Raw genomic sequence first — 23966 nt, 5'->3', positions numbered from 1 at the left:
TAATGCAGTAATAACTGCTTACTGTTCTGTACACTCTTCTCCATAAACACTGCACTTCTTCTGTACATCTTCCCTCTCCAAAACCTAACATGAGGGAGTGACTTTGCAATGTTCAGTCCTGCATTTCTTCAACCAGGGGGGGTGATTGTCATCTACCACCTTCAGCCAGTTGTCTATATAGGGAATCTGGTCAGGATGTCCCCCCTGGTCTATGTTGATTTTGGTCCTTCCTTGAAGTTGTTTAACATACATTGAAGGGGAATTACTGGACCTTTCAAGGCTTTCGAGCCTCCCCCTCCCATTTTCAGTATGGCCCTGTACAGCGTCCCCACACCAAACACTCACACATTCATTTCGCAACTTTTCTCACCCAGGTGCGGTCGCCCGACTGGGAAATGGAGTACTTGTTGCTACGACCCCAGGGGAATGCCCCGGGGTAACACACATACATGCACAAAATGCCTCTCTCGTTGGACGCTTGCACGACACACTAACCACCCTGTGCCCCCCCTTTTTCTCCTTCCTAATACCAAAGCGTGGGTGGTTGTCAGCAGTCAACCCTTCTACTTAATGCCACTATCCACGCTGGAGATTTGATCAGGATCTCCCTTCTCCTTAATTAAAAGGAGGATTTTCTATCCCCTCAGGGCTTGTTGCCATGTACTCACCCCAGCCGGCTGTTCTCTGCCCTGTCCTCCCAACCTCGGCTCTTCAAATCCGTTGTCCTCTGTCCCAGGATACAGCAAGAGGGTCAAGTTGCCTTCTGCCCCCCTCCGAAGAAAAGGTTCGGTGTGCACTTTGGAAGCCAGGAGGTCTGTTGGCCCTCCGCTGCCTCTGCCCAGAGGGCAAGGGAGCTGCCTCCTGGTCTCTGAGGACACTTAAAGTCCTTCTGATCCGAGTCACGGCACCAGAAATGAAAGGGACATCGGTATTCAGACCAGGAATGTAAAAATCAGGCAGCAAAGTTTCTTAAAGAAAAAGTTTTTATTTGGATTTTTGTCCGACAAAAAGCAAATAGGGTGCATTCAGGAAAATGAAGAATGCCCACCCCCCCTTTGGGGCAGTCAACTTATATATCTTTCTGCAAAGCACAGTTCGGCCCCTTGGCATCCCTTTAGCCAATGATTGACAATTTCCTATGGTCATTGATACATATTCATTAAAGCTCAACCAATGAATAAATTTGGTGTGTCCTTTCGGTTCCAAGTTGCCTATTCCACTAGGTGGCGCTACTGGCTTATAAACTGCTTAACCTCTGTACTAGTTCCAGGAAGTGCCCCTGAACCCCCCGCTTCCAAGAAATGTCCTTGTGGTTTAGCAACTTCACACCTAAGCGTTATATCTGGAGCCTGACGGTCAGCAAACATCCTGCTACTTGCCTTTGTCAGGGGTCGTTTCTCAGAAATGGCTTAACCTCAACTAGCAAACTTCCTGCAGGGGCAAGCTAGCTGCACCCACAAGCTTGCATGCTTGCTGCCTCTGCAAAAGGTGGCAAAGTGACAAACATGAGAAAGAGAAATAGTCTTTAGCTTTCTAAAATGGCTTTGTGCTTTTAGCTTTTAGATGGCCCTATAATATGGCTTCAGAGGTTCTTAGCCTGGCTCTCTATTGGTCATCCTGACCTTCACCCCTGCAACATAGCCCCTACCTAGAATTTGCTTCTGAGCCACATAAAGGTGTGACAAAGAAATGGAACCCTGGAATTGGTATGGATATGCATCACAAATGTACATGGATTAAATCGTAGCGATAGCCCCACATAATGTAAAACATTAACACAAATATAAATGGCTTCCCCCCTTTTCCTTTTTTTGTTTTTGTTTTTACAGAATTGTTTCTATTACTGGGGATTTGCTGCCTGGCTTGCTTATTATATCAACCATCCTCTTTACACACCGCCCTGTAAGTAGCAGCATAACACACATTTTACTTTTTATTTTGTTTTAACATTTCATTAACGGTGCTAACTGAGTGCTAAATTGAACCTTCCCTTGTTTTTGTCTTGCAGCTTATGGACAAAAGCAGGTCAATCTCGCTTTGATCATGTTCCTGGTGAGTAAATTGCAAATATAAATACTATATTGTAAGAAATTTCCTTTGTTGTACTTTAGATAGCATATGGAATGGGCAAATGCAGATGTACAAACGGCGACTATATTCCTGACCGCAGCTTTAAAATGCCAGTTTCAGTAGAGAGGAAGGTCTCTCCCTCCCCTTTGTCAGAAGGGTTTTATAGAATCTGGGATGTGGCTATTACATATAAACTCATTTACTATGTGCAAGCAAGGGGCAAAGGATTGTAGGAAAATAGATTTATAGAGATATGGGTGACTTGCTTCTTTTTGGATTGACAAATTTAAATAATTGAAGAATAATAATAATTTTAATTTAGTAATTTAAATAATACCATGTGCACAATTTCTTTTGGTTTGAAAAATGATTTTTAAAAGAAATGTTGCATCCCCCCCTTTTCGTATAATAATAGGTTATAAATGCAAAATTAAGTAAACTGAATGAAATGGTCCTGAAATCTTCCAATGAATTAAACCACTGATGCCACTTTAAGGGGGCTTTTTATAAGGGACACATTGTGCGGGGAGGGGAGCTTTATCCCTTCCCTCCCCAGCTATGATCCTGGTGCTTAGTGTAGAGTGGGCTAATGAGAACATTGTTGTTCTACTAATCCTCATAATTGTATTTGTTCAGAGGGCTCTTTATTTAAAGCAGTCTTTGTTTTAATTGTCTTTATTTCTGTCTCATTGCAGACATGTGAAGCTGGAAACTTTTCTATCCATGTTGCACTTAGTAATTTGAGAAGAGATGGTAAAAGTTGAGTGCTTAGTTTCTGTTGTTATTATCATCATCATCATCATCATTAATTGGCTTGAGTTAGGGTGGGCTTTCAAAGGTGTAAACTGACCTCCCCCTCAGCATTTATTTATTTTGGTAAAGATCATCAATACTTCTGCAATCCTTGAGGTTCCTCCAAGCCTGCTGATACCTACTAGTCGGTGCTGTTTTGGTTACAAAAGGATTTGCATCAGAGAATTAGTTCAGTATGAATTAGAGAATTAGAGAATTAGAGCCAGTATGGTGTTGTGGTTAAGAGCGGTAGTCACGTAATCTGGGGAACTGGGTTCGCGTCTCCGCTCCTCCACATGCAGCTGCTGGGTGACCTTGGGCCAGTCACACTTCTCTGAAGTCTCTCAGCCCCACTCATCTCACAGAGTGTTTGTTGTGGGGGAGGAAGGGAAAGGAGAATGTTAGCCGCTTTGAGACTCCTTAAAGGGAGTGAAAGGCGGGATATCAAATCCAAACTCCTTCTTCTTCTTCTTCTTCATATTAGTATATTGGATTAAAGCTACAGTTATTCTAGGCAGACAGTCCACTGCAGGAACTGCCTGAAGGTAGTCAGTCAGCATAGGTTATTGGCTAATGACATTGCCATTTTAAAAAAAGATTTCCAAATATGCAAGGCAAGGGAGGAGGAAAAAGGACTTCTACTCTAAACTGTCTAGTCTTACGGAGAGCGAAAAATGATTCCTAGCTTAGCTCATTATAGAATGGTCCTTTTCATCCCATCCCACAGCTGATCATTCTGTAATCCAGAGAAGAGCAGACTTCAGACTTGCGGGAGCTACTTTGGGTTTTACCAGAACCCCTTTATTTACCAACTAGAGCCATGCTGTCAAACCATATGCTATAGGGAAAATGTGTCTGTATACAGAAAGTACCACTAGTTTTACATTTCTGTGGATATTTTAAATCAATAGGATCCAAGACCAGTAAGATCCCATATCCGACGAAAAATCCTTTCACGTGGCTGTTTTATTTTGTGTCCTGCCCTAACTATACTTATGAGGTATGTATGTTTGAAAACTGAATGGACCACTAATGTTTAGCTTATGCTTAAAGATTGGTGTAAGATTTTGCTTTTGTAGGGGAGTGTAAAGAAATGTTCAGGATTTCATGGGGGCAACTTCTGGGATGAGAAACTCAGTAAAATGCATGTATTTTATTACCCCACTTTGGCTACAAAAGCACAGCTGAGTTGTATCTCAAACACACCCTTTACTTTGAAACAGCGTTTAAGCTGCACCTCTCAGTGAAACTGATGAAAAAAGGGTAAGATAAAGATTGTTTTTTTTAAAATTGCCCAGTGAAAGAGCTAAATTAGTCAGATAATGAATTGGAGTGTGTAAACAGGAATATTGCAGGAGGTTGTTTAGAGGATTGTGAAACTATGCAGGTCCTATTACATTTTCACATTATGGCAGAGCTGGCTCTACCATGAATTAGGCCAGGCATAGGCAAACTCGGCCCTCCAGATGCTTTGGGACTACAACTCCCATCATACCTGACCACTGGCACTGTTAACTAGGGGTGATGGGAGTTGTAGTCCCAAAAACATCTGGAGGGCCAAGTTGGCCTATGCCTGAATTAGGCTGTGTGACACAGCCCACCTTTGCAGTACTAGCAAAGGGTAGAAAAAGTGTACCAGTTATTTAGCTGCTTGCATTTTTGTGTGTCCGTGTTCTTTGGATTTTGTGTTGGACATCAAAATATTCTGAGCTCTGTCTCTACGTCATATTGATTTTTGCATTTGGAGCATAGGAATTTATTGTTTGCCTTCATTGTCTTACTTGAGACTTGCAGTGTCATTTGCTGCAAAGGGATGTTGCAGCAGAGTGTCACTTTTGTAAGAATATAGACTTTATGGAGCGAGCAAGAGTGGGGAAATGCATTATGTACCACGAAAACAGATGCAGTTACTATGCAGATAGCGAATGCATGTGTGCACATATATGAGTTTTCCATGGAGAACTCCCTTCAGAAGCAACCACCTAAAATTCAGAGAGAGAGATTTTTAAAGGATGTCGGGAGGACGTTTGTGTACATGTACCTGTTTTAAAAGCTCTCATACCAAATTCCCAAACTTTTTTTTTAAAAAAAACTTGAGAAGAGTGTAAAGAAGTGTTGGGGGCAGCTTCTGAGGTCACTTCCAGATTATTAAGCATTCATCCTCATTGTTTGTGGGGAGATTGTATGACATCATATCAAACCACTGTTGTCCCTGTTTCCATAACACAAAGTCTTTCTTTTAAAAAAACTCTTTTTTGTACATGAGTGTCAAATCCACTTAAAATGTACAACCTGAATTTACCCATGTGCAATTGAATTCCACCCCCAAAATAGTGACTCCCTGGAAAATGCCCCAAACTGGGAAAATTCTTAGGAAAAAAAATATGAACACAAAGACTTGGTTAGGATAGGGGTACAGCTGTATAGGCCATAGGTCTTGGAGGTGAGTGACTGGCTAACTGGTTGCATAAATTTTGACTGACCAGGTTTACAGGTGCGTGAGACTGACACTTGCACTCACTGCCTCCATTCTGTCTCAACAGAAACTAAATGCGGTGTTCTAGAATTCTAGACTCATAATTTTAATTTTTTTCAAAATTGAAGTGTGTATGTGTGTGGGTAGGTCTGTCGAGGTTGCAAAAACAACTCTACCAGGGGGCTGTGCTTTTGTGGATTCTGGTCCATATATCCAAATGGCTCCAGTTACTTCTCTGGTTGTGTGCCTGATTGTATTTCAGCTGTTTTATTACTAAGGTTTTTACAAGCTGATATTAAAAAGAAATGTGTTTTGTATGTATTTTTAAAAAAGGGGACTAGGTTGTTTTAGCAGTTTTTATTGTGTGAAATAGTTTTGCATTTTCTTCACCATTACAGCTGGGGACATGGATTGGTTTTACTATCATGACTCAATGCGTTCCAGGTGAATAAGATTCTTGGTTTGAAAATTTTGGGCTAATATTCCAGCTACAATATTTCATAAACGTTGACCTCTCTCTCTCTCTCTCTTTTCTCTTTCTCTCTTTCTCTTTCTCTCTCTTGCAGTGGGACTCTTCACCTTTCTTTGTTTCATTCAGATGTCAGTCTGGGCAAAAGATAAACACTCCACCTATATACGAGAGTTTAAGGATTATCCTAGTCTTAGAATGTCTATCATTCCTTTCTTACTGTAAGAACAGGGTTGTTGGGTTTTTTGAAATTAAATTATCAGAAACAAAGTGGATGAGGCTGTATAGACACAACCACAGGCAAAGAAAATAAGTTAGGGTATGAAGATAATTTAGGCAAGGTTTCCCAAGAGCATGCAGAAATTACTATCTAGTGTGGAATTCCATGGGCTCAAAATCTACATAGTGGGGTTGGAGAGCTGGGGGGGGGGTTTCACATCTGGCAACCAATGCGCCCTTTGGTTTCAGATAGTACATGGGTAGTACATCTGCTCTTCAGGTAAGATCAGTCACTATTTACTACTGTGGACAATAAAGTTGCTGGATTGGGATGTACCACAGCTATCCCCAACTGCAGTTGAGCTGGTCAAAGTACCCGATGAAGAACTGTGTGACCAAATGCTGCATCAGCTGACGATAATTGGTCCAGCTTGTAATGCCTGGCGAAGTTACTTGAGGAAGACCAAGTAGCTTCCTTACAAATATCAAGCAGCGGAGCATTAGCGGTGAAGGCCGCTGAAGTGGATGCTGATCTGGTTGAATGAGAAAATAGATGCGTTGGCTGGGGCAGCTTGAGGGATTCATAAGCTACGGAAATGCAAGCCCGTATCCATCTGGCAAGGGTGGAACTTGAAACCCTCCTCCACAGAGATGAAGGGTGGAAGGACACAAACAAGGAGTCCGTTGTTCTAATTTCTTGTGTTCAATGAATGTACAGCTTTAGTGCCCGATGAACGCCTAAGGAATGCCAGGCCTTTCCCCTAGGGTGCATTGGATTAGGACAGAAAGTGAGAAGAATTGATTCCTGTTGGACATGGAATCTCAAAAGTACTTTCGGCATGAAGGTACAATCTGTGCCCAGCACTACTTATGGAAGATGCAGAGATGTTTCACCTACCTCCCACAATTCTTAGCTCCTTGGTAACGTGGTGAGGCAATTACCCAATCCAGTGGCTTCATCGTCCACCGTAGTAAATAAATTACTTCTGGTAAATGAGCAACCATAGCTCATTGTGTTCTGGGCTTTTTTGATTCGTCTACTACTTTTGATTCGTACTATATGGAACCAAAGGGGCACATTGGTTGCCAAATGTGAAATACATTGGCATTATTTTCAGCATTCCTACTCCACCAACATCTTCATGTATTTTTAAAATTTGTGGGATTCATTATTGGTTTTATCTTCTCCCCCAATCCCCATGTTGTCATCTTTAGCCATGAAGGGTGTTCAGAGCTAACTCTTTGGCAAAGGTATTATCCACTGTTGCTGAAAGAATACACTTTCTGTAAAATCTGGGCCAGGCCCTGTGGCAAAAAGGAAGCATGAGAATTGGGTGTGAAACAGTCTGGAATTCCACAAACAGATATGTTTTGAGGGAGGGCAATTTCGGATGATATGTTTATTGAGTGTTCATCCTGATTTGTTTCCAGGGAGGTTAGATGATGTTGCATCAAAGCAATTATTATTGTTTTCCCATTCTTTCTGGTGTGTTTCCCTTCACTTTCCTTATTGCAAAAAAGTCTGACTTTGGGAGAAAGTGGGGTTGTTGTGAAAGAGCTCCAAATCCGCTCTAATTGTGCAACCTGATTTCCCCAGTATGTGATTGAATCCCAACTTGAAATAGCAACAGCCTGGAACTGCCCAATCTCTGGACGAATTGTGCTTCAAAGCTGAGGCATAGAAAGCACTGTGGGCTGCTTCAAATCAAGCATTTGCTGTGGGAAATACTTTTACAATGTGAATGAAAGTAGTACACACACACAGAGAGAGAGAGCATTGGGAATGAGAACAACATAGTTTAAATGTTCAGAATAATCATTTGAAACAGACCTGTTGGGAATGAACCATTCAGACTGCAAGGTGAGAGTTGCCTATTTGAATGTTTCCATTGCAAGAAACTCCCAGATTTATATAAAACTTGAACATGAAGGGAAAAGGGTGCTTGTGTGTCTCTTGCCCTATTTAGCATGCTCTTGTTGTCTTACTGGATGGCTGATAGTTGTATTTTGTATTAGATTTTAATATTTTGGGACTTGATGCTATGTTTTGGATAAGCTCTTTTTTATTTATTAATTGTGGTTATTTTTGTATTGGTTTTTATTTAGTAAGTTGACTTGACAGGGTTTTAACCTTAAAAGTGGTCCAGAAATATTTTAAATTATTACATTTAGGGTGTCCTGTTAAATGGAAGAAGCATTCAAACATTCACCACCCTGCAGTCTGAAGTGATGCAATACCAACAAGGCTATCATGTGATTATTCTACTTGCATTTCTCATTCTCGGAAAACACTTCATGCTATACCCTGGTGCATGCTTACTTGAGAGTAGGGATAGCAAATCAGTTAGTCTTGGTTCTCTGTTTCTCATGATTGTAGTCTTAAATTCGGTCCTCCACATTTATGCAGCATTTTGTGAATTTTCTGTTAGAAAATATCCTCCTGAAAGTGCTTCAGCATTTTAATATGAATTTCTGCTAGAAAACACATTTTTGTATGCCGTTTTGACTAATGCACACATTTTTGCAAGCAATGTCTCCTTAATATAATGCATTTTTAACGTTATTTTCACTAATATTCATTTTTATGTACACTTTTAACTACTATATGCATTTTTGTAAACATTGGTTGGTTGGAGAATTGCATCACAAAATTTGGATAAGTGTGAATTTCTAAGGGTGGCTATGTTCTGGTACTCATAGTTTTGGAAAGCGTAAATTTGGCTTTAAATGCAAAGTGAATTGAATTGGCCCCCATTGTTATTATCATAGTAGGCTCAGGGATGCTTCCTTTCAAGTAGACATGCATAGGAGTGGGTTGCCCATGTACTTGCAAATGTAAGCAGAACAATTGGTACTTAACTTGAAGAGTAGATTTGTGTTGCCAGCACAGGACTATGGGCTATGGCTTTGCCCCTTTGACGAAGGAGGGAGTGAAGATTTAGGAAATAGATGGCTCCTTTGTCCTCAGCATTGCAGACTCACTAAGCACAAGTAGTCCATGGAGTCTCATCAGTTAATAAGCAAATAACATACAGTAATAAAGCTGAATTCCTATGGAACAAGAACTTTTCCTAACTGTCTGAACTATTCAACAATGTGGCAGGCCATTATAAGGTGGGGTCTCGCGCTGGCAACACAAATCTACTATTCAGGTATGTACCAATCGTACTATTTCCTTTTGCCAGCATGGCACTACTGGTTGGGACATACCAAAGCTCTCCCAACTAGGGTGGGTACCACTGCGGGCAGGCTTGTTGGAGGACCCTCTGGCCAATGGCAGTGTCAGCTGACACCCAGGTGTCTTGTCTTAGTGTATGGTAAAGGTACTGGGAGATGCTCAGGTGGCTGCCCTGCAGATTTTCAGTAGGGAGGCATTTGTGAAGTATGCCACCAGGCTGTCTGCTGCCCCAGGGGAATGTGCAGGGACAGGTAGCCTTTGCGCCTCATATGCCGTGGTAACGCAGGTGCAAATCCATCAGCATCATGTGTTTGGGGTGATTTTTCTACCTAACATAAAATGGTGGAATGATTGCCAAAGCACTTTGGTATGGGTTATATAGACCTTAAGTACCCTGCCTACATCTTAAGGCAGAGCTTTCCAAACTGTGTGTTGCTGGAAAGGGAGCAGACAGCCCACTGATTTGCTAGTAAAACTGAATTACTGTGTTGCAAAATGATGCATGTCTAAAAAGTGTGTCACCAACGTGAAAAGTTTGGAAAGCTCTGGTCTAAGGAATGCCAGGCCTTTTCAAGAGGGTAGTATGGATTGGGGAGAAATCTACGTAGTATCAGTTCCTGCTGTAGGTGGAGTTTGGAAAGGACATTAGGCAGGATCAGTATGGAGGATGTCTTTGTCTTTGTGGAATATGCAGGGGCGTTGGACCACCAGTAGGTGTTAAGTTCAGATATTCCTTGTGGCAGTCACATCTGCCTGCAGAGTAAGACCTTGAATGATAGTGTGCAGAGCTCTTTACTGGTGGCTCCAGAGAAAGTCAGTGGGGGTACAAAAGGTAGCAGGAAAGGGAAAAGCTATTTTTTAAAAGTTGTTTTAAATTTGAAAATGAAGGTAAGCAGAAGAAGAATAAAGTAAATCAGAAGAGAAAATGAAGAAAGTGTCAAGAGGAAAAAAAGGAGTAAAATCATGGGAGCCCAAGGAAACTGTGACTATCTTCATCAAAGGTAGGAACGAAAACTTCCTAAATCTCCATCCCTGCCTTTGTCAAAGGGTCATAGCCTAACCAGTGGTCCCATATTGCCAAAAGGAAATATGGAGGTGTGGTCCTCGAGTTGCTCTTCATATATACCAAAATACAAGGAAATGTGGAAAATATTTTTCCTTATTTTGTGTTCAATGCATTTTAAGAAGGCTCCGTGCAAATTAAATCAGTAAATGAATAAGACATTATGTTACAAAGTTTTAAGAACTTAATTTTAAGACTATCAGCAAAGGGACTCTGACTGTTTCTTGATGAAGTTTATTCCTCTAGAAATGTACATAAATTTTTGCAACAATTTGTAAAGAGAATATGCAATAAATTCAAACTTATATTTTGAATTCTGTCCAGTTAATTATAGCAATAGAAGACACATTGCAGCTGGTGAGTGAAGTTTTAATATTTCTTTAATACCCAATCTTTTTCAAGTTTAAAAAATGCATCCATGATAAGATAAAAAACCTCTTGTTTCTTTTCACACAGACAATATGTAAATGTTTGTTATACAGCAAATTACATCTGAGAAATGCAAATCACATTTAATGACTTTCAGGATCTGCTACAAGTTTGTTTCTTTATTCAAAGCTATGTTGGAATTATAGCATTGTCTGTCCTGATTCTCAGTACAGGAAACCCTGAGCTAGACCTTCCCAACAGATAGCAGTCCATCCTCTGCAACTAATTCCATGGTTGAACTGCACTTAATTTTATGTATCGCCTAATAGTCAACTGAAACATACTCCCTAGTTCTGCCATCAGAGCAGCTCTTCAGTCTCCTCTTCATGCTAGCCCTTCCAGTATTTGGAGAGCGCTTTTAGGTCTTTGCCTCTTGAGTCACCCATCTGTGGTGTAGTTATTGCTGGGAGTGGCAGTCATGTATATATCAATATATCGCCCAGGACTGGTATGAGGGGCAGAGTGGGATGGCGGTTTCACTCAGCGGTGTATCACTGGTGAAATCGCCTCCGCTCCAGAGTCCCTCTGCTACCAACGCCCAGTGTGCCAAGGGAGAAGCGGTGGTTTCGCCAGTGATACCACTGCCGAGGGAGAAACAAGCACCATCAGCAAGGCACCAATACAGTTTGTTCCTCCCTCCACTTCTTGAAACTGCTCAGCTGAGGAGCATGCAGCTGCCCTTGCCTCAGCCTAGCAGTTTTACGGAGCCGGCGATGGTTTGGGTGCTCTCTTAAAGTGCTCCCACTCCCCAGCTGAGAGATCTTCAAAGATGGAGGAAACGCTACAAACTGAGCCTGTCAGGTTGGCAGTGCTTGCTCCATCTATGAGGGGTGGGCAAGCTGCCTCCTTCCCAGGAGGAAGAAGTAGCTCACCCTTGCCTGCAAAGGCAGCTCCCTCAAGTGTAACGGAGCCCTTGCCTCCGGCTTGCACGAGCCAGAGGCGGGCAGGGGGGACTCCTTTAAAACTTCTCTGTTCAGGGGCACACAGCTGCCTGCCCCGCAACAGAGACATTGAGCTTTCTCAGCTGGGGTGGGGGAGCCTTTCCACCCCCCAGCTGAGCAGCAGGCAGCAGCCAGTTGCATTGGCCCCAGCCTGGCGAGGCACTGGGGTGAAAGTTTCACCCGGCACCTCGTGGGCTGGGGCCAATGCAGCTTGTTTTAGCCTCGCAGTACATCACCAAATCACAATGTTCAGCTGGTGATACATTGTGATGTTGAAAGTCTAACGTCGCCCAGCCCTAATTGTGTAAGTTACTTCTCATTGGGTGTGTGTGGATTTTTTAACACCCAGTGTAGTCACTCAAAAAAGTGTGATGCCTGTGTGGTTGAAAGAGATCCCCCCCCCAAAAAAAACACCCAAAACCCACTTTCTGGCAGCTACTCTCTAATACCATAACTGAATTAAACAAAGCTATTTATTATTTGAAAAGTTTTACCTTCAACAGAGCCCCACAGTGGTTATAGTACTAAAACATAGAAAACAATACTAAAAGGTTATTGATCTTGAGATTAGAGCATCTTGAATCAAACCTCAGCTAATGCAATACCTAAGACATAAATCCTTTTTAAAAAAGATGTCAAAAATCAATAGCACCTTTGGGGAATCTCTTCTAGATGGTTTCCTGTTGACTTCACTAAGAGCTGCATACAACTACAAGCTATGGTTGGGCTAAATCCAATCTCCATCTGTTAAGATTTTCATGGTGGGAAAAATGGCACAACTGTGAACTCCCCCATTTTAATTAGGTTTTAAGTGGGAGTTAAGTAGTATCAAGAGTTGAAAATGAACTGTCAACAGCTGAGGGGAATATTCCAACTTAAAACTAATCTAGTAAAAGTGAGTCACTAATTTAAAGAAGGTCGTGAGAGACCAAATATTTCCTGTTCATCCATAAAATTTTGTGATTCTGTTGCTTGCAGAGACAGCCCATCTTGTGCTTGACTGCTGTCAAGTCTAGATTTGACCCAGAACATTAATGCCACAGAACAATAGAGACTTTAAATAAACATGTGTGCTTGTTTCTCTTTTTGGTTCAGAATGAAACTAGGAAGCAAAGCACATGCATCCTTGGGCTTAAAAAAAATAAATATTACGAACACACAAGTGATTTTGACTAAACATAGTATCTACTCATTTGATGCCATCACTGTGCCAAGCTACAGTTCCTAATGTTACATTCTACCTTGCTAAAAAACATTATTTAAGAAATGCACATGCAGCTTCACAGGGCAGAGCCCTCCACAGGCAGCTGTCAAATGTTAACGCAATATTTAAAAAATGCTTAAAATACATACAAATCAACCCATTTATAATACTAAAAACTGCTTTAAAAGCCCAGCACAACACTTATAGTAAAAAAGACTGAAAAGCAAAGGTGGTTTTTTTGTTGTTCTGTAAAAGCTTAACGAAGATGGATCCATTCATACATACTTCCTTTGCAGACGAGTTCCAAAGATGCAGGGAAACCACTGAAAGGGGGCTAAAACCTGTGCTGGTGAGAAGCTTATTCAGGATTTGTAGCACTCTGCTCTGGCCTGGGGCCCAGCTCTTGCGGAGTTTGCTTCACCTGTGGCAGAACTTCTCTATGCAGTTGTCTTGCGATAGAAAGCGGGGGTCACCTTCACCTCTCTACTAGCTCCCGCTGCACGAGGGTGGAGATGAATTTCCTCATCCTCCATCTGTTGTTTAGCAAAGTTGACAAAAACCTGTGGAAGGAAACCGGGAAATGCATAATCAGAACTGCACTTGCTAGAAGGAAGTAGGGAAATCCAGAATGTCCATGACAATATCAGGAACAGAGGTGATTCATGACTCCAGTGTTGACCTTGGAAAGATCTCTCCACGTCCATCCCCCCCAGATGTTCATCTCATGCATGCAGTTTTCTAGATCAGGACTGGTGGCTAAGCCCAGTACCTCGTAAGGTCAGGACCCAAGGACCTGTCTTTCCCACATGAACTGCAATCACCATCTGAGGCCCTTCTTTGTGTGCATCCCTAAACAAGGTTAGGAAGATGGCAACACAAGAATTGGCCATTCCATTGGAAAACAAATAACATGTGGCCAACCAGATGTTGCTTTAGAGAAACATAGAGGAAATAAGCTCTCCTCCTCCAATTAGACTCATGCACAGGCTGACCTGGCAAAAGTCACGAGACGTGGCGTGATTGACAAGGCAATTCTCATACGTGTGCAGAAATAAGCCTGCTTCTTACTAACAAGAACTTTCAAAAAGCACACGTTAAATACATGTAAGGGTTTTTGTGAGAAAGAAATGGATCTTTTTGTTCTTCAAAGGAAGAGCCATGTCTTGTGAAGTGAAGGCCATTCTTATGACAAGTGCATCACCTTAATTAGTATAATTGGTCTGCAAAGCTTAGTTCTACTGAAAATGACTGACCACCATTATCTCCTCTTTAAATCAACACTTTCCTCACTTAATCACACAGCCTTTTAGAAAGAATTGCCTGTTACTAAAACATACTAGGCATTGGGGGGGGGGGGTTCCCTAAGTGGCGGAGGGCTTGCATTTGTTGAGTTAGGCCCCCCCCCATTTTTAGCATATTTTTTTCTTACCTGATCCAGGGTGGTTTGTGTGACAGAGTATTCTTCAATATTCAGGTTGTCCTTGTTAGAGAGAATCAGCCGGAAGATCTTGGCCAGTGAGTAGGCGCATATCTGGTACTGGAGCATGTTATGGTGTTTTTCCCTTTGTATGCTGCCAGGGAAGTTCACTTCTATGAAGTGTTCAGCTAGGCTCAGGTCTGGAGGCAGTCCGGGTTTAGAGGCCTTTATTTTCATGCTGATAATGTATCCATCTCCGTATCTGTGAAATACCCATGGTATATGAAGTGACGGATTTACTACCCCAGTAAATAATATTCATCCATCAACTACACTAAATTACACTAAATCAATGAATAAACATAAGACATGAATCATCAGCTTACTTGTACTTGAGATGTTGGATGGTGCCCAGGCATTTGAAGGTTCCCTTAACCATGATGGCTAGACGTGTGCAGAGCGCCTCACATTCTTCCATGCTTGTAAAGAGAGAAAGCTTGATGTAAAAAAGGCCTGTAGTCCCACTTACTCATGTTGACCCCCAGCCAGTAAATGCTCCATTGCATTGTAACTTTGTCAGGATGCTCAGCCGTTATTGCAGGCTTGCTGCTGATAGGGGTCTAGAGAGAGCCTCTGACATCTGTGGGATAACCAGCCTCATACAGGCAACTCCCCATTCATGCGCATTCACGGCACATGTGCTGGTTTCAGCACCTCAAGGGGGCCGACTGACATGCACGGTGCCTTGGAACGCAACCCCCATGCTAATGGGGAGTGCCTGTATAACCAACACACTTAAGTTTAATTAATTCATGAAGAGGTTAATGCCATAGTAAGCTGTTCTGCCAGGCTTAACTAAGTTGCTTTGTCCACTTGGGGGGAAAGTCTTGTTTCCGTCAGTCTGCCACATGAACTCCAGTATGTAAAGAGGTCTGAAAAGAGGTTGCTCCAAGCTTAGACCGCTACCTGCATTTTCTGACTGCTGTATGGAAAAGCACATGAACTGGACCTTCAGAGAGTTTGTAAGTAAACCATTTTTAACTTTCCAAATGTGTGGTCTTTTTCTATGATAGGGGAAATGGTAGATTTCCACCTGCAAACTGAAGTAGTACATTGCTATGAGTACTGTATCACATGCTTTCTCTGAAGGTTTACAACAGCAGCAAGTATTTTTTTTTAAAGGGTGTTAGATTCCCATACTGATTTTACATGGGGAGGTTTGTATTACCTGTGTGACGTAAGGACCACAGCTCTTCCGTCTCTGATCACACTGACAATTGAGTTCCATAAGAAGCGTCGGGACTGAGGGTCCATTCCTGTAGTTGGCTCATCCTGTGAGATGTGGATGATAATAATGATGTGGGTACCCTGAACAAAATACTGCAGCATATGCCCTATACGTAACCCAACAGCATTTCCTGCTAAGGGCTCCAGCCAGCCTGGAACAGGAGCTTTGTTAGTGCTATGTGGAGCTCAGTGAGAGAAGGACAGATACACCTTTTTATTTTATTTTTCATACTCCTGCAAGGCTCAGGTTTGCATTTTAGTATTCTTACTCTCACACATTCTAAAAAATGCACTTTTTCAGGTGTTAGGATGAAACATGCCCCCAAATTTAATTTGGGGGGAAAGTGCGACTTAACCTTCCAAAAATATCAGAAACACCATTTGAAGTGGTTCAGCAGAGGACAGCAAGAAAATCAGGGCACTAAATTTTGCAAAGAACCACACCAGGCAAGAAAACAAAATTGGAGTTTGGCACTGTTTGGGGTGTTTCTCAGAGAAATTGGTGTTTTTAATAGTGTGTTGTGTACCGTCCTGATACTTTATGACATGGTGACATAGAATTTTACTTTTAGAAGTAAAATACCGTATTTTTCGCCCCATAGGACGCACCGGCCCATAGGACGCATCAAGTTTTTTTGGGGGAAATAAAGGGGGAAAAATTATTTTTCCCCCAGGCGCTTGTGGGGCCGGCAGCGGGGAGAAGCGCTCTTCTCCCCGCCGCCCGCCTTCAGATCAGGTCCGGGGACAGCGGGGAGACGCACTGCACCTCCCAGCTGTCCCCGGAGCTTGCGGGGCTGGCGGCGGGGTCTCCCCGCCCTCAGCCTCCAAACCACTTCGGGAGACAGCGGGATGGCGGCGTTCCGCCTCCCTCTGTCCCCCAACCTTGTGGGGCTGGTGCTGGGGATCTCCTGAAGCCTGGAGAGCGAGAGGGGTCAGTGCGCACCGACCCCTCTTGCTCTCCAGGCTTCAGCGAAAGCCTGCATTCGCCCCATAGGACGCACACACATTTCCCCTTCATTTTTGGAGGGGAAAAAGTGCGTCCTATAGGGCAAAAAATACGGTAATTTGCACACCACACGGTGTCCAACTGGAGTTTTCCACAACCTTACAGAATTGCCTTCATCTAAAGAGGCTACTTTTTACCTGGCCTCCTTGCCGCAAAGTGACTTACCAGCAGGACTAAAGGAGGGCAGCCTATCAGCGCAATGGCAGTGGAGAGTTTGCGCTTGTTCCCACCGCTGTATGTGCCTGCCAACTGATCTGCATACATCAGGAGACCAAGCTTCTGAATTCCCCACTCTGCAACCTGTGGAGAAGGGATAAAGGAGGTCAAAGGACTGGTAGTTACTTAAAACACAATGGGCTCAATCCAGTCCATGATGGGAGCAGAGTCTATTAAGGAATGCAGTTATTGGGTTACTTCTCCAGAATCCACACAGAACTCTTCTTATGCATTGGTAATACAAGAAAACTCTGCAGATTGGCAGGATGGATTTGCAGAATTATTTTACCAGGTGCAAGGTTGGCACGTGGAAATAACAGCAGCAAGGTGGCGTGACTAGCCAGACTGGCTACCTGCAATTTTCACAGGGGTGAATGCATATCTGTACCGCAACATAGATAAGAATATGCATGGACATCAAAGAGCCGCCCAGAGATCTAACAACATACGTAACTGCCTTTTGGGCCTGGATATCTTAGGATGAAGTTCAAAGAATATATAAACAACCCTTGACTGATCAGAAATCATGGTGGTTGTTTTTTAAAGCATCATACTTTTAAAAAATAATAAACGTTGAGGAAGAATTTGTCCTTACCTTCTCAACTTCTGCTGCTGGGACACCACGCAGATTGGCATAAAGACGCAAGTGCTCTCTCCCCGTGAGCAGGTCATCAATCGCATCGAACTGTGGGCAGTAGCCCATGTTTTGATGAACATCAAAAATGTGAGTCAATATGCTGAAGGAAAAAAAACCCACCGTTATAAGATAAAGTGCACAGAACAGGAGTTACCATGTAGTTAAGTAGAAATGCATGCTAACATACAGTGAGCTATTCACAATATATCCAATTTTATTCCATTCCTGCCATGTAGGATAGGGGAAAGAAACTAAAACAAGCTCACCTCAGGCCACGTGCATCTTGTAGGAGCCGGAGGTGTTGAGTGAGCCTACTTCCCTCTCCAGCCACCAAAAACATAATACGTGTGTGTGTGTGTGTGTGTGTGTGTGTGACTTTTTCTCCTGCCCTCAGCCACAGAACAGGGAAATATTGCTAACTGGCAGTGCAATGACAGTTACTCAAATTACAGGGTGTTTTTATTCCTACAATCAAGCGGCATGTAAATTTTCCTAAATAAATAATTTCATCGTTCACTGGGCTGGGCTGACGCCTTCTGGCATTTTTCACGACATACCTGTGACCGGCAACTACAGCATCTCCAGATGTTACTTGAGTGTCTCCAGTCAGCATTTTGAATGTTGTTGTCTTGCCAGCTCCATTCACGCCCAAGAGACCGAAGCACTGAATTTTAAAGTAATCACACACTTTGTTAATTCCAGAAGGTTATAAAAGTGAATCACTTCAAAAGGCTTTACAAAGTTGATTCACAACTCACCTCTCCGGGACGAATGCCAACACAGAGTCTGTCCACTGCTGGTGTGTGTCTACCTGCATAAATCTAGAATAAGAGGAGGAATTTTTAAAATAATAATCTCTTCTATGAAATCTACAGCTAAACGAATATATTGGAACTTGGCATCTACCGCTTACAGGGACAAGAGGGTACAACATAATGGAAATGAGCATACCATCAGCAAAGTTAAATAAGAGAGGTCTAGGTAAAAACTGCAAAAAGCATACATATGGTCTCTAACAATTTAACAGTCTTGCTGATGAGTATGTCAAGGTGAGTAAGTTATCAAGAATTTTTTTTTATGCAAACATCGACTTTTTGTTTGCACATTTAGAATATTCTTCCTATTTTTCATAATGAAGTACAATAAATGGAAGTTGCAAGGAGTGATTCAGAAGAAGTGTCAACAGAAAGCAAAGTAAAATGATGCTTTACAGTTATGTGTTAGATCTTCAACAATGGAGTAACAGGAAGGAAAATAATACATTCCAGATGTTCCAAGGGATGCAAGCAGCTTCAGACTGATGATCAAAAGTCAAGGAAATAAGGGTCCAGGATGCCCCAGCCCCAAAGAGAGGTTTCATGCTGGGCATACTGTCTTCCATTTCCAAGATAAAAGTAAAGCAAACACACTTTTTGAAACGCTGCCTGGAAGAAGATTACCTTGGTCAGTTCTTGCAATTTCAAAATATCCATTCTGCTGCCTCCATTCAAGATTCGTTGCCTTTCCTCTGCAACATCCTCATCTTCATCCATAACGGGCACCATCGTGTTTTGGGCAAACCTGAAGAAGCCAGACAGAACAAGTTTATAATTCAGTCCAGGTGTGAAGAGCAGCCTTCATATACATATTGAAACACACATCCCACACTCAGAACAGTACTTTAGAAGGCAGATGCATTAAAACTACGGTAACTAATTTCATACATACGAGACCTTTACAGGCCAAGAGTTTTCCAACATACCATCCTGTAGAGAAGAAACTATGTTGTGACAGAAGATTCAGAACAAAATAGACGACACCCTGCACCGCCAGGGCAACCATGTTTTTTCCAGCAAAATCCCAGTGAAACGGGTTCAAGACATGTTCTTCCCCTTAGAGATGAAACCAACCAAAATCAAGCTGAATTACTACCAAAATATACAATGTGCTTCATTGGCAGCCACTGAAGTAATTGTTTTCAAATACAAAGAAGGACTTTATTTTACCATTATCAATGAACTATTTTGCAATTTCTCTAGGTGTTTCCTCCTAATGAATATGCTATGCTGGTACCTTCCCCAAAAACCCAGCCCACCTCAGTTATGCTGCCTCAGAGAAATAAAATAATCTATCATTTTTAGAAGAGCCAAATGCACACAATTTTGTATGCAGTTTGGCTAATATGTGATGACGCATTGTTTTATTTTCACTAAATTCGGAATTTCAAAGTATGGCTGTGTTTTAATTGGCATTTTCTTTCGGAAAGTGAAAATTAGGTATGCCCTTTAAATGTGAACTGGGTCAAAGTTCTGCACCCTCCCTACCCCTCCAGGGTGTATATTAAGTTCTGAAAGGGCCAGCTCTGTGTTCAAAAGCTTACTTGGGTGTGGGGCAAAACAGAACAATTCCACGTTCCATCTATACTTACCAAACCGAGCATATACATCAGTCACAGCTTGGTTCATAGCTAAGTCAATGAGTCCACGACCCAGGCAGAAATGAGGAAATACTAACAGGATATTTTTCAGTGTTTTATTGAACTGCAGCAGAACCTGCAAGAAACAGAAATACACAATATGCTAGCGCTATTCAGATTTACTCAAGAGTTCCTTTATAATTTAAGAAAACGTTGGGAGTTAGGATGAAAGGCTAAACAATTATTTGCCTTACTAGCTTTTATTGGCAAGTGAAATAGGATGCAGTAATTGCCGTGTAAATGAGGATGTGCAATTGGGATGTACCAAATAGGAAATTTAGGTGGCAGATGAATGCCCCCACCCCTTTATCCAGTGCTACTGGATTAAAGGAAAAGTGGACCTATTAAAGTGGATGCTCCTTTTTGCCAACCCCCCTTTAGAATTTCTAAACGTCTTACGCTGGCCACAGCAGAGAGGCTCAATAGATAGCGAAAGTTTGTGGCAGTTTCAGCAACCGTTTCTATCAATATCTGACTTGGCACACATCCACACATAAATACCCTTGCTGGATCATAGGTTAAAAAGTACAGTACTCTTGTCACAATAATGTCTATGACAAAAAGTCACTCACTGGGTTGTTCTCAAAGAGCTCCAGGACAAATGTAATGGCACTACTGTTGATACCAATGAAGAGGTTAATGCAAGACAAGGCAACGTAGGCAGTGCTTGGGACGCTGAAGAAGCAGGACAATGGGTACATCATAGGAATTATGGCCCATCTGCATGCAAAAACAGCAAAAAGTGGGGTAATAAATTATCTGCTTGGTGAACAAACTATGTCTGACCTTCTCTGCTTTTTTATTTTGCTGGTGGTGAGAGGTTCTGGGATAGGGAAGAGGTCATTTCTTGGCCACCCTCTTCCTGGGTGCCCTGCCGGGCAGTTGATTCCAGAGAACAAGTATATTATCACCTGTAGCTAACTGACTTGCCTTCAGAGAAGAAGGCTGGTGCAGTGCAGACCTTTTGGGATCCCTATGAAGGCACTTCCCCTTTAATTTTGTACTGCAGAATGTATTACCTGGTAGGAGACAGTGTGTGATGTATTATTGGGTGGTAATCGGAATTGTGTTTTGGTTGCCTGAGTGAGAGTCTGGGTTGTCACATCCAAGAGCGGGCGAAGGAGTTGTAAATTATGCTAGATCCTGCTATGTATTTTTGTAGATCCAACATTTGCTCTTTTAATAACTTGTTGGCTTGGCATTAGTTATCTGTATGGTTGAGAGTGAGGCTTGGATGTGTAAGATAGCCAAGGATATATTTGCAGATCCCCCACTATCTGCCCATTTGATATGCAAAAATACACTTATTCCCACATAGGAAAATACTCCTTATTCCATTGGAAATCATGGACTTTGTATGCAAACACTCGCCTAACAAAGAATTTCCACATAACATATTGTGTTACTATCACAGTTATTTCTAGTTACTAACAATGCTGTTTTGTGGGAGTTTATTGCATTTTTTCAGGTGATTTTTATCCTTAATGTCAACTTTAAGAGAATACTTTTTTAAAAATTACGCCGCTTTGAATCTGTGTTTTATATTTGACCTTGCTTTTAATATAGGTTGTAAGCCGCTTTGAGACTTTGTTTCTGAAAAGTATAAGCAAGTATTTAAATAAATGAAACAAGCACCTACTCAATACAACAGATACCCATATTTTGAATGTGTCTGGCCTTGTTAAGAATTAATGAAATTACTTACCCATATAGAAGCAGCAATGCGATAAGTGCGGGAAGGTTACTTGGGGACGTGTATGCTTTCTTTTTGAAACCAATGAATATTCCCACTACCAAGCCAGCACTCACTGCATAATTGACCTGGCACAGGGGGAAGAAAATGAAAACTCATTACAAACAAATAAAACACCTGGAAATCATTTGGAGCCATATCACCAAATTTTGCACCAGCTGTTCCAATATTTTCCAGGATGCATGCTACTGTGTATATTATTCTCCTGGTAAAACAGGAAAGCTGCCCAGAAATATAGGCCTTAGCTAGAAAATCATCACCATCAATCAGCATATTATATTATATTATATACTTGAGTTTGGAATATTTTTGTTGGGTCTTCTTTAAAAAGAAGGTGGCAGGAAGAGACGTATGTGCATATCAGGGTTGGCTAACCATTGTTGCTCTGATGGGCTGCATTCACCCTTGACCAACCTTGAGGTGTGGCAACCCCACACCCCTTCTCACATGCACACAGGCCCCATTCCCAGCTGGTCAGTGCAGATCAGCTAACTGAGTTATCACCTCCTTATCAAATGTCTGGCTTTAGGAATGAGGAAGAGGGCAAATTGTTTCAGCACTGTGCCTGCTTTTATTCTCCTTTTTGCCACCACCACCAAACTTGGCAGCATCTTAGAGGCCCAGAAAAAAATGGCTTAAGGCTCCCAGGCCAGGGGTTAGCTGCACTGTCCATAATGGGCAAAACATTTTTATATGGATAAGTGCTAGAATGGGCTCTGGCACCTACAGTAAAGGGTCTTGTGGCACATTGCTGGGGCAATCAGTGATTCGATTCAACATCAGAAAACTGCATAAATCACAATGAAAATTTAAATTCATCACTTCAAGGTAAATAATATGATATGGATTGGGCTGATTTTATCTGATTAGGAAGAGCTGGGTGTCTGCTGCAACAAGGTTTTGTGGAAAGGCTGCATGACAGTATTTTACTGGGCTCATTGGAGTCCATTCAACAACATATGTGACATATATATATATATAAGGAGCTGCCTAATAACAAGTCGGGCGATTGCTCCATCTAGCTCAGTACTGTCTACACTGGCTGGCAGCAGGTCTCCAGGATTTCAAATAGAGGTGTATCTTAGCCCTACCTGGAGATGTCAGGGATTGAACCTATAACATTTTGCATGCACTACCACTGAGGTGTGGGCTTCCTCTGTACTTTCTTACATCATGTCCATCGGCTACTTACAATGTCCCAAAGGAAATTGGTAAACCAGTAAACAAAAGGCCTCACACCGCTGACGAACTGGAGGTGCTTGGCTTTGGTCATCCGTTCTTGGATAAGGTATAAGACAAAGCTTGCTGGGATGAAAGACATGGCAAAGATCACACAGATGGCAACAACAGCATCTACCGAAGTGGTCAGCCTGCAGGGAGAAAAGTAGACGGGGACAGCTAATGATCAAGAGTTGTATTATTATTGTTTAAAAAACCAACAACAACACCTCGATGTACGTACTGTCACCACAGAACTGAGGTTCTCTCAAGTTCTCACAAGATTACATCTCCAAGCATGTGGCAGTTGGTGAATATAAGCCCCCTCACATCATCTGAGCAGCCAGAAGCAACGTGGCTAGGATGCACGCCATTGAACAAACAGAAGTAGCGGTATAGCGTTCAAGAGCATCTATCGAAATGACACTACATATGTGACAAACCTGCCCACCCAGAAATAATTTGGAAAATGTGCCATTGGGTTGCCACACCAGCAGTGAATCTAGGTGAAAAACATATTATTTTTAAATAAGTAAGAGGAAATATAGATTAAATGTAAAAAAAAAAAGTATGGGCTGGCATTTGATGACACCGGGAAAACCCCCCTGCATACATGAGCAGCACCAATTCCACAATAAACTCCCACCTGAAAGCACCCTGTCTTCTGTTCACCCTAAACCTGTTGCTAAATGAAATGACAGGTTCTAACTAAATTAAAGAGTAGCTTGATTTCTGCACTATACTTAGTGAAAGTATCATAAATATTTTTATCTTTCATACAGGCACATTCCAACCCTAACCCATGCTAGCAAGAAGGGAGGGAAACATAACAGCAAACTTTTCTTGCTTACACAGTGACTTCAGAGAGCTGCTCCTTCGTGAGGTTCAGTGGATGGTTGATAGCAGTTATGCCGTATTCCTCAGGGTCTTTGCCAGTCTGCAGATTGGCTCTCAGGATTGCATTGTTGGCTATGTTGAGAAAACTGACCATGGCATGCCAGCCTTTGTTGTTAAACCACACCTGGCAGAGGAAGATAGCTCATTAGCAACTTGAGCAAGGCAAGTTCTGCCTCTTCTTTATTTCACCACCTGGCTATATAAGTGGAAATGGGTCAAGATCTCAGAACTTTGCTGGG

General features: G+C 42.2%; 2 protein-coding genes across 6 annotated transcripts in view; one reads left to right on the top strand and one right to left on the bottom strand.

Moving 5' to 3' along the window:
• The window catches only part of LOC308587413 (very-long-chain enoyl-CoA reductase-like), a 52581-nt gene that overhangs the window by 25209 nt on the left and 3406 nt on the right, over window positions 1–23966 (top strand). The window contains exons 8-15 of one of the 4 annotated variants that reach the window (XR_014008353.1): window positions 1830–1902; window positions 2009–2052; window positions 2766–2829; window positions 3774–3862; window positions 5737–5782; window positions 10093–10205; window positions 10602–10624; window positions 15144–15280. Coding sequence is in view for 2 of the 4 variants with exons in the window: in XM_081195062.1 (XP_081051188.1) it covers window positions 1830–1902; window positions 2009–2052; window positions 2766–2829; window positions 3774–3862; window positions 5737–5782; window positions 5905–6032 (444 nt within the window). In the remaining 2 variants the exon portion in view is untranslated. Of the gene's footprint in view, window positions 1–1829; window positions 1903–2008; window positions 2053–2765; window positions 2830–3773; window positions 3863–5736; window positions 5783–5904; window positions 10582–10601; window positions 10625–15143; window positions 15281–23966 lie in introns of those variants that run through there. The other 3 variants (XR_014008352.1, XM_081195063.1, XM_081195062.1) reach the window with 3 other exon arrangements.
• The window catches only part of ABCA4 (ATP binding cassette subfamily A member 4), a 97227-nt gene continuing 86332 nt past the window's right edge, over window positions 13072–23966 (bottom strand). For both annotated transcript variants that reach the window (XM_081194921.1, XM_081194922.1), the window contains exons 36-50: window positions 23682–23851; window positions 22805–22982; window positions 21565–21680; window positions 20432–20579; window positions 19812–19935; window positions 19146–19275; window positions 18844–18964; window positions 18163–18225; window positions 17962–18068; window positions 17363–17504; window positions 16717–16851; window positions 15487–15590; window positions 14645–14737; window positions 14271–14520; window positions 13072–13401 (exon numbers count right to left, since the gene is read on the bottom strand). In XM_081194921.1, coding sequence (XP_081051047.1) covers window positions 13279–13401; window positions 14271–14520; window positions 14645–14737; window positions 15487–15590; window positions 16717–16851; window positions 17363–17504; window positions 17962–18068; window positions 18163–18225; window positions 18844–18964; window positions 19146–19275; window positions 19812–19935; window positions 20432–20579; window positions 21565–21680; window positions 22805–22982; window positions 23682–23851 — 2004 coding nt within the window. In that variant the 3' untranslated portion in view covers window positions 13072–13278. The remainder of the gene's footprint in view (window positions 13402–14270; window positions 14521–14644; window positions 14738–15486; window positions 15591–16716; window positions 16852–17362; window positions 17505–17961; window positions 18069–18162; window positions 18226–18843; window positions 18965–19145; window positions 19276–19811; window positions 19936–20431; window positions 20580–21564; window positions 21681–22804; window positions 22983–23681; window positions 23852–23966) is intronic.

The sequence above is a fragment of the Podarcis bocagei genome, assembly GCF_964188305.1.
Source record: "Podarcis bocagei genome assembly, chromosome: 5".
Classification (NCBI taxonomy): domain Eukaryota; kingdom Metazoa; phylum Chordata; class Lepidosauria; order Squamata; family Lacertidae; genus Podarcis; species Podarcis bocagei.
Note: the sequence above shows the minus strand (reverse complement) of the source record. Positions and strands in the feature narration are given on the sequence as shown.